This window comes from Lepus europaeus, chromosome 5, assembly GCF_033115175.1.
Source record: "Lepus europaeus isolate LE1 chromosome 5, mLepTim1.pri, whole genome shotgun sequence".
Classification (NCBI taxonomy): domain Eukaryota; kingdom Metazoa; phylum Chordata; class Mammalia; order Lagomorpha; family Leporidae; genus Lepus; species Lepus europaeus.
Genome location: NC_084831.1, coordinates 62,497,569 through 62,510,624, shown reverse-complemented (window position 1 = coordinate 62,510,624; position 13,056 = coordinate 62,497,569). Strand labels below are relative to the sequence as shown.

Below are 13,056 nucleotides of genomic sequence, written 5' to 3'. Positions count from 1 at the left end.
TATTTTGAAAAATTTGATTTTGTTTTAGGAAAGAGTGGGAAAATTTTTGGCAGACTTTTACCTGGTGAATGGACTTGTTTTAGAATCAAGGAAAAGAAGAGAACATCTCAGTGAAGAGGATATTCTTCGAAATAAGGCCATCATGGAGAGTTTGAGTAAAGGTGGAAACATAATGGAACAGAACTTTGAGGTATAGCTTTTACTTCTCCTAACAGTTTTCTCAGGGAAGAAGGAATGGACGTTATTCCTGACATTCAGTAAGTTTATATAAATGTACTCACAGGTTTTATTTACCATGTATTGCCTTTCATTTTTTCTGTGAATCTTCATTTTCTTGATGTCATCCTTATGAAGAAGAAAAAGAAAAAAATGGCCTTTGGTATTTTTTGTGACTCTCCACTTGGTCTTGAAGACTTCATTAATAAATAGATTAAAGTAATTTTATATGCATGAAATCCAATGTTAATTTTAACCCATCTCCCTATGCCGTGTATTCTTCCTGCTGCACCAACCATGATCTGCCACTGTGAGGGATCCAGCTAATGATCCACATACTTTATGAAGTCATCTTTAGCTGTACTCCAGTTTTTTATTCATCATGTGTGTATTGCTAGTATGTTAGGCAAAAATTGTGTGATAGTAAGGAAAGGGGAGAGAAAATTAGGAAAATAAAGATACGTGATACCTGGAAACTACTCCTACTATCTTATTTGCTAGTAGGATGAATCAGATGGATTCTTAAATTTATGTTTTTATTCTGGTAATTTTAGATTTATAAAAAAGTGCTACAATAGTACAGAGAATTCCTAGATACCCTTCATCAAGATTCCTCAAATGTTTACATTTTACTCCATTTACATTTGGATAGCACTCCTTAGTAGAATGTGAAATCAGTGTAGTGGGCTGAGGCTGTCTTTTTCTTTTTAATTTATAGCAAAATAAAAATGATAGAGAAAAAACAGCACGTCATACATAATAAAGGTATTACTACTTCATGTAACAAGGGTGTGTGTATTCTATAAATATGCATAAATGTGAGTGGCGGATTGTAGGTTAAACTGTGAGTCTAGGTCAGAAAAAGATTAAAGGGTACTAAAAGGATAACCTCCTTTTAGTTTAGTCATTATATTGTCCCAGGCTATAAGTTTTAGAGATGGACAAGCTTTCCAGACTAATATGTCAGATTCCAACTAATTCATGGAAAACTGTATGTGCTGGAAGGTTTTAGAGAGTTTATGTATTAAGTGAGTCAGTCATAATTTAGTTAAGTTAAACTTGTGACCATGCCCATTTAGTGTGGTACCACCCCTTTCCTACCAGATTCTATTTATATTCTTTGTTTTTCTTCTAGCCATGGGATAGAACCTTACCAGACTTCATTTTCCAGAAACTTCCTTATATTTACTGATCTTTTACTCAATGGGAGATGGAAGACATGATGTGCTCAGGAAATAGAAATGGAGATAAATTGATAGAGGGAATGCTGAGCTCAGTCTTTTGACAAAGTTACCTTTTCCTATTATTGATCAATAAAAGGCCATCTCTTTGCCCTTGTGTTGTGACTTCAATTTTATTAGAGTTCTTTTGTTTTTCTTAAGATTTATTATTTGCTTGAAAGGCAGTGTTACACAGAGAGGAAGAAAGAGAGAGAGAGAGAGCTTTCATCTGCTGGTTCACTTTCCAAACGGCTGCAACTTCTGGGGCAGGGCCAGGCCAAAGCCAGGAGTCAGGAGTTCCTTTTAAAAACTAATTTTTGTTGTGGTTGTGATTATTGATAACTTTGTTTATTGTGGCAGCAAACCTTTTTGTGATAAGTACATGAAAACAAGATGTTACAAAATAGCATTTCATGGACTATTTGCCAGATGATCTTGGTGGTCTGATTTATGCATATTGAAACTTAGCAATAGATAACTTGATTGTCCCAAGAGCGGAAACAGTAACTGGATTTACTGGGATTGTTAAAAGGATCTCTAGCATTTTAAACAGCTATAGTTTTGCAAATTGAAATTAAATAGGTTAATGCCAAATAGTTATATAAACAAGCAAACTAATATGAATTAAATAATTTATTTTTGAACTTCTAATCAGAGGTTAAAGGAACTGCTCCTGTGTGAAACATCCCTTAAGCTTTATAATTTCTAATAGATATTTAAATTCAATTTGTGGATATGCTCAAAAGACAACTTGGTTGGATTTTGATTAGGATTGTATTGAATCTATAGATAAATCAATTTCTACTAAAAGCCTGCTTTGATTTTTTAAGATAAACTTTGTATTTTGAGATAATTGTGAATTCATATGTAGTTAAAAGAAATAATAGAGACATTGACTCTATGTGTGCCTCATGCAGATATTCCCAATGGTAACATTTAGTAAAACTGTAGTACAAGATCACAACTAGGGTATTAGCATTTCTGTCAAGACACAGAACATTTTTATAATCACAGGATTCCTCATGTTTTTCTTTTTTTTTTAAGATTTATTTATTTATTTGAAAATCAGAGTTACAAAGAGAGGGGAGAGGGAGGGAGGGAGGGAGGGAGGGAGAGAGAGAGAGAGAGAAAGGGAGGGAGAGAGGGAGGGAGGGAGGGAGGGAGAGAGAGAGAAAGAAAGAAAGAAAGAAAGAAAGAAAGAAAGAAAGAAAGAAAGAAAGAAAGAAAGAAAGAAAGAAGGAAAGAAAGAAAGAAGGAAAGAAAGAAAGAGAGGGGCCTTCCATCCAATGGTCCACTCCTCAATTGGCCGCAACGGCTGGAACTGTGCTGATCCGAAGCCAGGAGCCAGGAGCTTCATCCGGGTCTCCCACGTGGGTGCAGGAGCCCAAGGACTTGGGCCATCTCCTACTCCTTTCCCGGGACATAGCAGAGAGCTGGATCTGAAGTGGAGCAGCCAGGTCTTGAACCGGCGCCCATATGGGATGCTGGCACTGCAGACCAGGGCATTAACCTGCTGCACCATGGTACCAGCCCCACGTCCTGCCCTTCCACCCTCTCTGTTCCTTACACCTGGCAACCATTCATCTCTTCCCCCATTGTTTTAAATGCTGTTATTTTAATCAATGATACTATGTAAATAGAATCATATAGTATGTAACCTTCTCTTCTCTTTCTTTCTTTTTTTTTTTGGACAGGCAGAGTTAGACAGTGAGAGAGAGAGAGACAGAAAGTCTTCCTTCCAGGCCGGCGCCGAGGCTCAATAGGCTAATCTTCTGCCTGCGGCGCTGGCACACAGGATTCTGTCCTGGTTGCCCCTCTTCCAGGCCAGCTCTCTGCTGTGGCCCAGAAGTGCATTGGAGGATGGCCCAAGTGCTTGGGCCCTGCACCCCATGGGAGACCAGGAGAAGCACCTGGCTCCCGCCTTCGGATCAGCGCGGTGTGCCGGCCGCAGCACGCCGGCAGTGGTGGCCATTGGAGGGTGAACCAATGGCAAAAGGAAGGCCTTTCTCTCTCTCTCTCTCTCACTGTCCACTCTGCCTGTCAAAAAAAAAAAAAAAAAAAAAAAAGAAAGTCTTCCTTCCGTTGGTTTACCCCCTAAATGGCCGCTACGGCCGGCGCACTGCGCTGATCCGAAGGCGGGAGCCAGGTGCTTATCCTGGTCTCCCATGGGGTGCAGGGCCCAAGCACTTGGGCCATCCTCCACTGCCTTCCTGGGCCACAGCAGAGAGCTGGACTGGAAGAGGAGCAACCAGGACAGAATCCGGCGCTCTGGGACTAGAACCCAGAGTGCTGGCGCCGCAGGTGGAGGATTAGCCTAGTGAGCCGCAGAGCCAGCCAGCATGTAACCTTTTGAAATTGGCTTCCATCACATATAAACATACTCAGCATAGTTCTTTGCTGATTCATCCAAGTTGTGTGTATCAATAGTTTGATCCTCAGTGGTGTTTTTTGAGTAGTATTCTGTGGTACTAATATGAAACCAAGCCCCCAGCCCTATGCCTTTGATGTAGAATTTATCAGGCCTTGATCTTTCTCCTTAGCTTGAAGTTCCTTCCTCTGTCTTCCCTGTGGTGATTACAAGTGAGTTCCTTACTAAAGATTCACTCACTAAATTAAGGAAGTGGTACAGAGGTCAAGCTAGCCCTGCAGGACTCTGGATTGCAAGACTCAAATTCAATTATCATCTCTGTGGCTAACATCCTACCACTAGGCTCTATTTTGAGGTGTTTTGCAGGAACTTCAAGCTCTGACTAAACAAAGTAATAGCCAGTCTACCCGTAGATCCCAGATGGGCGGGAGTCCACTTTGCCATCACAGCATCTTGAGAAAATCATGCCAGTTTCCTGTTGCTGACCAATCCAAGGAAGATCACAAGCACTATGGACTAACCAAAGGCTCACACATGAGCTGATCACACACTGCTCAACCCTAATTTAATCTATAAAATTTACCACCCTTCATCTCTTGGGGAGTCCAGGAATTGAGTGATAATTGCCTGACTCCTTACTGTATGCATTGCAAATAAACTACTTTCTTCTGACACCCCATGTCCATAACTGGCTTGCTGTGCATCAGGTGAGTGGACCCAGTTTTGCGTGTCCATGGCAATTCCTCCATCCATTCTGTGGGTGTTCTCTAACAGATACACACAGTTTGCTCAACCATTCAACTGGTAAAGAATGTCTCTGTTTTCAGTTTGGAGCCATTATGAATTAAGCTGGCATAACTATTCATGTATAGTTTTTTTTTTTTTTTTTTTTTGTGAACCTAAGTCTTAATTTCTCTGGGATAAATGTTGAATAATGCAGTTGTTATTTTATTTTATTTTAAACATGTATTTATTTATTTGGAAGGCAGAGTTACAGAGAGGCAGAGGCAGAGAGAGGGAGAGTGAGAGCGAGAGAGAGAATGTCTTTCCTCTGCTAGTTCACTCCCCAAATGGCCAGAGCTGGGCTGATCTGAAGCCAGGAGTCAGGAACTTCTTCCAGGTTGCCCAGGCAGGTACAGGGTCCCAAGGACTTGGGCCATCTTCTACTGCTTTCCCAGGCCATAGCAGAGAGCTGGATTGGAAGTGGAGCAACAGGACTCCAACTGGTGCCCATATGGGATGCCGGCACTGCAGGTGGTGGCTTTACCCACTATGCCACAGCGCCAGCCCCGCAGTTGTTATTTTATATGTAGTTGACTGCTTTTAGAAGAAAGCATCAGGCTGGTGTTGTGGTGTAGTGGGATAAACCTCTGCTTGCGGGGCCAGCATTGCATATGGGCTTCGGTTTATGTCCTGGCTGCTCCTCTTTTATCTAGCACTCTGCTATGGCCTCCTGTGAGGTGCAAGAGACCCGGATTGGCTTAGCTCCTACAATTGTGGCCATTTGGGGAGTGAACCAGCAAGTGGAAGATCTCTCTCTCTCTCTCTGTGTCTCTCCCTCTTTCTGACTGTAACTCTTCCTCTCAAATAAATAAATAAGAATTTTTTAAAAAAGAAAGAATGCATCAAAATATTTTCCATTCTACATTGCCACCATCAGTATTGCAAGACCAAATTTTTCTGATCCTTCCTAGCTGTTGGCATTATCAACATTCTCTCTCCTTCCCAACCCTTTCTCTTTCTCTCTCTCTCTTTCTCTTTTTTTTTTTTTAACTTTTATTTAATGAATATAAATTTCCAGTGTACAGCTTATGGATTACAATGGCTTCCCCCCCCCCATAACTTCCCTCCCACCCGCAACCCTCCCCTCTCCCGCTCCCTCTCCCCTTCCATTTGCATCAAGATTCATTTTCAATTCTCTTTATATACAGAAGATCAATTTAGTATAAAGATTTCAACAGTTTGCACCCACATAGAAACACAAAGTGAAACATACTGTTTGAGTACTAGTTATAGCATTAAATCACAATGTACAGCACATTAAGGACAGAGATCCCACATGAGGAGCAAGTGCACAGTGGCTCCTGTTGTTGACCCAACAAATTGACACTCTAGTTTATGGCGCCAGTAACCATCCTAGGCTGTCGTCATGAGTTGCCAAGGCTATGGAAGCCTTCCAAGTTTGCCAACTCTGATCATATTTAGACAAGGTCATAAAAGACAGAGTGAGGATAGTAACCAATGATCCTAAGAGTGGCATTTACCAGGTTTGATTTTATTTATTTACTTGAGAGGTAGAGTTACAGACAGTGAGAAGGAGAAACAGAGAGAAAGGTCTTCCATCCCCTGGTTCACTCCCCAAATGCCCGCAACAGCTGGAGCTGTACAGATCCAAAGCCAGGAGCCAGGAGCTTCCTCCTGGTCTCCCATGTGGGTGCAGGGTCCCAAGGACTTGGGCCATCTTCTGTTGCTTTTCTAGGCCATGGCAGAGAGCTGGATCAGAACAGGAGCATCTGGGACTCAAACTGGCACCTATATGGGATGTTGGCTCCACAGACAGAGGATTAACCTATTGTGCCACTGCACTGGCCCTTTCTCTCTTTTTAAAGACTTACTTATTTTATTTGAAAGGCAGTGGTGGGAGGGGCTGACGCCGTGGCTCACTTGGTTAATCCTCCGCCTGCGGCGCCGGCATTCCATATGGGCCCAGGTTTTAGTCCCGGTTGCTTCTCTTCCAGTCCCGCTCTCCACTTTGGCCCAGGAGGGCAGTGGAGAATGGCCCAAGTACTTGGGCGCCTGTACCCGCATGAGAGACCAGGAAGAAGCACCTGGCTCCTGGCTTCGGATCGGCATAGCTGCGGCCATTTGGGGAGTGAACCAACGGAAGGAAGACCTTTCTCTCTGTCTTTCTGTCTCTCTCTCTCTCACTGTCTGTAATTCTACCTGTCAAAATAAATAAATTAAAAAAAAAAAAAAAGGCAGAGGCGGGAAACAGAGATCCTCCACCTGCTGGTTTACTCCCCAAATGCCCACAACAGCTGAGGCTAGGCAGGCCAAAACCAGAAAGCTAGAACCCCATCCAGGTCTCCCACGTGAGTGGCAGGAATGCAAATACTGGCCATCATTTGCTGCCTTCTCAGGTACATTAAATGGGAGCTGGATTGGAAGCAGACCAACTGGGCTGGAACTAGTACTCCAGTATGGGATGCAGGTATACCAACTGGTGGCCTAAGTCTTCTCTTACCCATTATTGTAATGTATGTATGATACTATTTCATTGTGATTTTAATTACTTTTCCTAATAGCTAATATTTGTCTTTCCTGTGCTTTTTTGTCATATTTCTCAGATTTCCTCCCATTTTGTAGCTGTTATTTCATTGTCTCATACATGTTTTTCACAGATGAAAGCTGATTTTAGTGAGGTCCTGTATTAGTCAGCTTTTCATTACTTTAACTAAAATACTTGAGATGAGCTTCTTTGGAAAGGAAAGATTTATTTCAGCTCACAGTTTGAAGTTTCAGAATCAAGTGGCCATGTAATCCGGCATCTGATGGAGGCTTGTTAATGGCAGGTGTGGAGGCAGAATCACATCATGAGGCAGGAGGCAGAGAGCAAGCCCAGGCTGAACTTGAACTTAAACAATCAAAGCTATTCCAAGAACCACCCTTCTAGGGCACACCCCCAGTGATCCAAAGACCTCTCGTCAGCCCCACCTCAACCATTAATGTTAAGACATTGAAGTTTAAGCAGCTACATTAGTTTTGGGAACACAAATTCTACTTGATCCATAATAGGTCCAATTTATCATTCTTTTCTGTGTACTGTGTCAAGTCTAAGAACTCTTCACCTTGGAGCTGACGCTGTGGCACAGAGGGTAAAGCCACTGCCTGCAGTGCTGACATCCCATACGGGCACAGGTTTGAGTCCTGGCTGCTCCACTTCTGATCCAGCTCTCTGCTATGGCCTGGGAAAGCAGCAGAAGATGGCCCAAGTCCTTGGACCCCTGCACCTGCATGGGAGACCAGGAGAAGCACCTGGCTCCTGGCTTCGGATCAGCGAGATGCGCCGGCCGCAGCGGCCATTGGAGGGTGAACCAGCGGCAAAAAGGAAGACCTTTCTCTCTGTCTCTCTCTCTCACTAACCACTCTGCCTGTCCAAAAAAAAAAAAAAAAAAAAAGAAGAAGAAGAGAGAGAAAGAGAGGTCTTCCCTCTGCTGGTTCATTCCCCAAATGGTTGCAATGGCCGGAGCTGGGTCAATCCAAAGCCAGGAGGCAGGAGCCACATGGGTGCAGGGGCCCAAGCACTTGGGCCATCTTCTACTGCTTTCCCAAGCCATAGAAGGAAGCTGGATCCAAAGTAGAGCAGCGGACTTGAACTGGCACCCATATGGGATGCCAGCACCACAGGTGGTGGCTTTACCCAGCGCGCTACAGCGCTGGCCCCACATGAAATATTTTTTAAAAGGTTTGTTTGGAGGGCAGTGACAGACAAAGAGGGAGAGACAGAGAGAGATCTTCCATCCACTGGTATACTTCCCAGATGGCCACAACAGCCAGGGCTGGGCTATGTAGAAGCCAGTAGCCAGAAACTCCATCCTGGTCTCCCACATGGGTGGCAGGAACCCAAGTACTTGGGCCATCATCTGCTGCCTTTCCTAGCACATTATCAGGGAGCTGGACTGGGAGCAGAGGAGCTAGGACTCAAAATAGCACTATGATATTGGATGCCAGTGTCCCAAAAGGCAGCTTAAACCACTGTGCAACAGTGCCCACCCCAGTACATGAACCATTTTGAGGCAATTTTTGTAGAATATGTGAGTTTTAAATAAGATTTTCTTTTTTTTATAAAAGTTTTTTTTAAAGTACTATATTTTATTATTTCTTAAAGATTTATTTATTTATTTGAAAGTCAGAATTAACACACAGAAGGAGAAGCAGAGAGAGAGGTCTTCCATCCACTTTTTCACTCCCCAATTGGCTGCAATGGCTGGAGCTACGCCGATCCAAAGCCAGGAGCCAGGAGTTTCTTCCTGGTCTTCCACTTGGGTGCAGGGGCCCAAAGACTTGGGCCATCTTCTGCTGCTTTCCCAGGCCATAGCAGAGAGCTAGATCAGAAGTGGAGCAGCCAGGACTAGAACTGGTGCCCATATGGGATGCTGGCACTGCAGGTGGCGGCTTTACCCATTATGTCACAGTGCTGGCCCCAAATCAGGATGTTATTTTTGCATTGGATGCCCAGTTGCTGCAACATCATTGTTTGAGGCTGTCTTTCCTTCATTGTATTACCTGCTAGGATTTGAGATGGTGTTGAATATGTAGGTCAGTTGGGAAGAATTGAGAATTATTGAATCTTTTGTTTCATGAAGGTGGTATATCTCTAGATTTTTAAATAATTCTTTCAGAAGTACCATTCATATATATATATATATTTATATATATAGTTCATTCATACATGTGTTTTATTAAATTTATGTCTGCATTTAATTTTTAAATACTATCATAGAAGATATTATTTTAAAATTTTATTTCCCATTTGTTCATTTCCAATATGCAAAGATACTGCAAAAAATTGTAGAAAATAGAATTAAAATATTGTATTTTGTTGTAAAAAATTTGAAATCCATACTGTCATAAAAATGCATGTATTTTGAAAAAACTGCCTGATTTCAAATTTTTTTTAAAATGAAATGATCTTTTAAATCTATTTTCTCTTTGAAGTACCCTCATGTGTATCTACATACAATTTTTTATATTGTTCAATTTTGGTTCTATAGGATTATGTAGATTTCTTAGGATTTTCTATAAATGATCATGTAGTTAGTTAATAGTGCTACTTTTTTCTTTATACTCCCTAATCCTTTAATTTTATTAATTTTATTTTATCGCAGTGGGAAATAACTATGTTATAACGGGGAATAAAAATTGTAAGAGCAGGAGGACATGCCTTTTTTGATCTTTGGGAGGTTTTTAAAAATATATATTAATGTTGGGCTGGCGCCGTGGCTCAATAGGCTAATCCTCCGCCTTGTGGCGCCGGCACACCGGGTTCTAGTCCCGGTCGGGGCACCGGATTCTGTCCCGGGTTGCCCCTCTTCCAGGCCAGCTCTCTGCTGTGGCCCGGGAGTGCATGGAGGATGGCCCAAGTGCTTGAGCCCTGCATCCCATGGGAGACCAGGATAAGCACCTGGCTTCTGCCTTCAGATCAGTGCGGTGCGCCGGCCGCAGCGCACCGGCTGCGGCGGCCGTTGGAGGGTGAACCAACGGCAAAGGAAGACCTCTCTCTCTGTCTGTCTCTCTCTCACTGTCCACTCTGCCTGTCAAAAATAAATAAATTAAATATATATATATATATATACATATATATATGAGTGTTAATTTTTGAAAAATTACATATTTTGGTGGGCTGGTGTTTTGGTGCCATAGGTTAAGCCTCCACGTGCAGTACTGGCATCCCATATGAGCACTGGTTTCAGTTTTGGCTGCTCCACTTCCCATCCTTCCTAATGCACCTGGGAAGGCAGCAGAAGATGGCTCAAGTGTTTGGGCCCCTGCCATCCACCTGGGAGACCTGGATGGAGTTTCAGGGTCCTGGCTTTGGCCTGTACCAGCGTTGACCATTGCAGCCCTTTGAGGAAGTGAACCAGTGGTGGAAGATTTCTCCCTTTATATGTCTCTCTCTCGCTGTAATCCTGCTTTTCAAATAAATAAATAATATTTTTAAAAAGGAAAGTGTTATTTAAAATAAATAAAACATTATTTTAGCCTGACATAGTAATTTATTAAGAATTACCGAGAGCCATGATTTTGTTATTTGTCAGCTCTGTTATCCTTTTAAGATATTTTAATTGTTTTAGAATATAGGAAATATATGTCTCACTATGTATTATTTGGACTTTTGATAGGGAAGAATTGAAGAATTACATTTGAGAGTCTTTTTAGAGTTCAATTAGTAAGTATTTAGAAGAAATTTAAAGGAAATCAGAAATATATCAATAAATAATTTGATTTGGTGAATCAGATAAGTTAAAAAATACAAGAGCAGCGAAACAAATTGATAATCTGGATGTAATAAAAAGGATACCAATAAATGTATATTTTTTTTATCTTAGGCACATGGAAAGTAGCATGGAACAGATCCAAGTTTACATGTATTTAATGGCATTAAAAAGAAAAATATTTGCATTTTGTTGGTAATTTTAAGAATAGTTTTTTGAAACTATATATATATATAATAAGCTTTTTAAGGAAAGATTTATACAAATTTAACATAAAAATTAGTAAGAGGTCAAAAAGAGTAGAATTCAAGACATTCCTTTTTTTTTTTTTTTTTTTTTTTTTTGGACAGGCAGAGTGGACAGTGAGAGAGAGAGAGACAGAGAGAAAGGTCTTCCTTTTGCCATTGGTTCACCCTCCACTGGCCGCCACGGCCGGCACGCTGTGGCTGGTGCATTGTGGCCTGCGCATCGCGCTGATCTGAAGGCAGGAGCCAGGTGCTTCTCCTGGTCTCCCATGGGGTGCAGGGCCCAAGCACTTGGGCCATCCTCCACTGCACTCACGGGCCATAGCAGAGAGCTGGATAGGAAGAGGGCAACCGGGACAGAATCTGGCACCCTGACCGGGACTAGAACCCTGTGTTGCCGGTGCCGCAGGCAGAGGATTAGCCTATTGAGCTGCGGCGCCAGCCTAGACATTCCTGTTTTAATGTTGGGTTGGATTTAAAATCTTAACATTGTTAAGAGACATATATGTAAGAAAAGTAGAGGCTTCTGTGTCACAGTAGATAATATAGAAAAAATTAAGTAAATAGACATGTTCTATTATCTCCCAAGTAGGTGCATAGTGGAGGATAGTTACTCAGATGTATGTATTTACTCAGTGACCATTATTTGCAGAGCATTATATTTTACTGGTGAAGGGAAGGATTCCCCAGTGGCATAATCTAATTTGAGTGACATTAACACACATCCAAGCTGCTCCAGGTTAAATATTGAGTCCATATTCATCTTAACAAATTTTTCTTTCTTATTTTTGCTGGCTTAAGACATTGGAGTTGTTAGCTTCACCATTGATCAAGTATTTTTCATATATTGTTTAATTTTTATCATGACCTGAAGAAATGAATGTCATTGCCCCATTTCATATGTAATTGAATGTAATTTGAGGTATAAATAAGTTAATTTGTATGAGGTTACAAAGGTAGAGTAGGAAAAATGGATTTTGATATTGGGATTCTTGCTACAAGCCTGTTCTTGCTCTTAAGTATTTTTCTTCCTGGTCTTTATGATAGTCTCTCTTTCTGTATACACAGATTTTTAACATACCTTGGCAATTCTTTTGAAATATAGGAAAGGGGAAGTTGGGAAGGGTAAAAGAGGGAGCTGAAGGAATAATCCTGGGAAGATGCTGTTGGTAAATATAGTAAAAACTAGTAGATTATATATCAGTGAAAAACATTTTTTATTTTGAAGCATAGCTAAAAGTTACAAAACCTGAAAAATAATATGATTTCTTATTCTATCCTTGTTTTTTTTTTGTTTTGTTTTTTTGTTTTTTGCCAGGCATAGTTAGACAGTGAGAGAGAGAGAGACAGAGACAGAGTTATAGACAGTGAGAGAAAGACAGAGAGAAAGGTCTTCCTTCCATTGGTTCACTCCCCTAATGGCCAGTACGGCCGGCATGCTGCACCGATCCGAAGCCAGGAGCCAGGTGCTTCCTCTTGGTCGCCCATGCAGGTGCAGGGACCCAAGCACTTGGGCCATCCTCCGCTGCCCTCCCTGGCCACAGCAGAGAGCTGGACTGGAAGAGGAGCAACTGGGACTAGTACCCGGCACCCCAACCAGGACTAGAACCCAGGGTGCTGGCACTGCAGGCGGAGGATTAGCCCAAGTGAGCCACTGCGCCAGCCGATTTCTTATTCTTTTCAAAAACTATGGAAATACTACATTTTAAAACTATGTTTTAATACAATTTCAGCTTTTAACAATGAATGTCTAATCCTTTGTAGAATGAATTTATATTCTTATAAATGAATAGCTTTTGTGTTTTTGCTTTTTTTTTCAGCCAAATATTTGTGTTAATTTCTATGAGATGGCTTGTAGGTAGATTTTGGGAGGGAATAGCACCCCATTTATACCTCAGAGTTGTTGACAGAAGCATTTATTGTGTGCCAATTATATGTTCAGAGTATTGAATTAAGCCATATTAGCGATTATGGATGTTTTCCCTTTATATATAAAATCCGAATAGGAATAC

General features: G+C 41.6%; 1 protein-coding gene across 3 annotated transcripts in view; it reads left to right on the top strand.

Annotated features, from left to right (window-relative positions):
- ANKRD13C (ankyrin repeat domain 13C) overlaps positions 1-13,056 on the top strand; it is a 144,171-nt gene that overhangs the window by 84,407 nt on the left and 46,708 nt on the right. For all 3 annotated transcript variants that reach the window (XM_062191537.1, XM_062191535.1, XM_062191534.1), the window contains one exon: positions 29-190. In XM_062191537.1, coding sequence (XP_062047521.1) covers positions 29-190 — 162 coding nt within the window. The remainder of the gene's footprint in view (positions 1-28; positions 191-13,056) is intronic.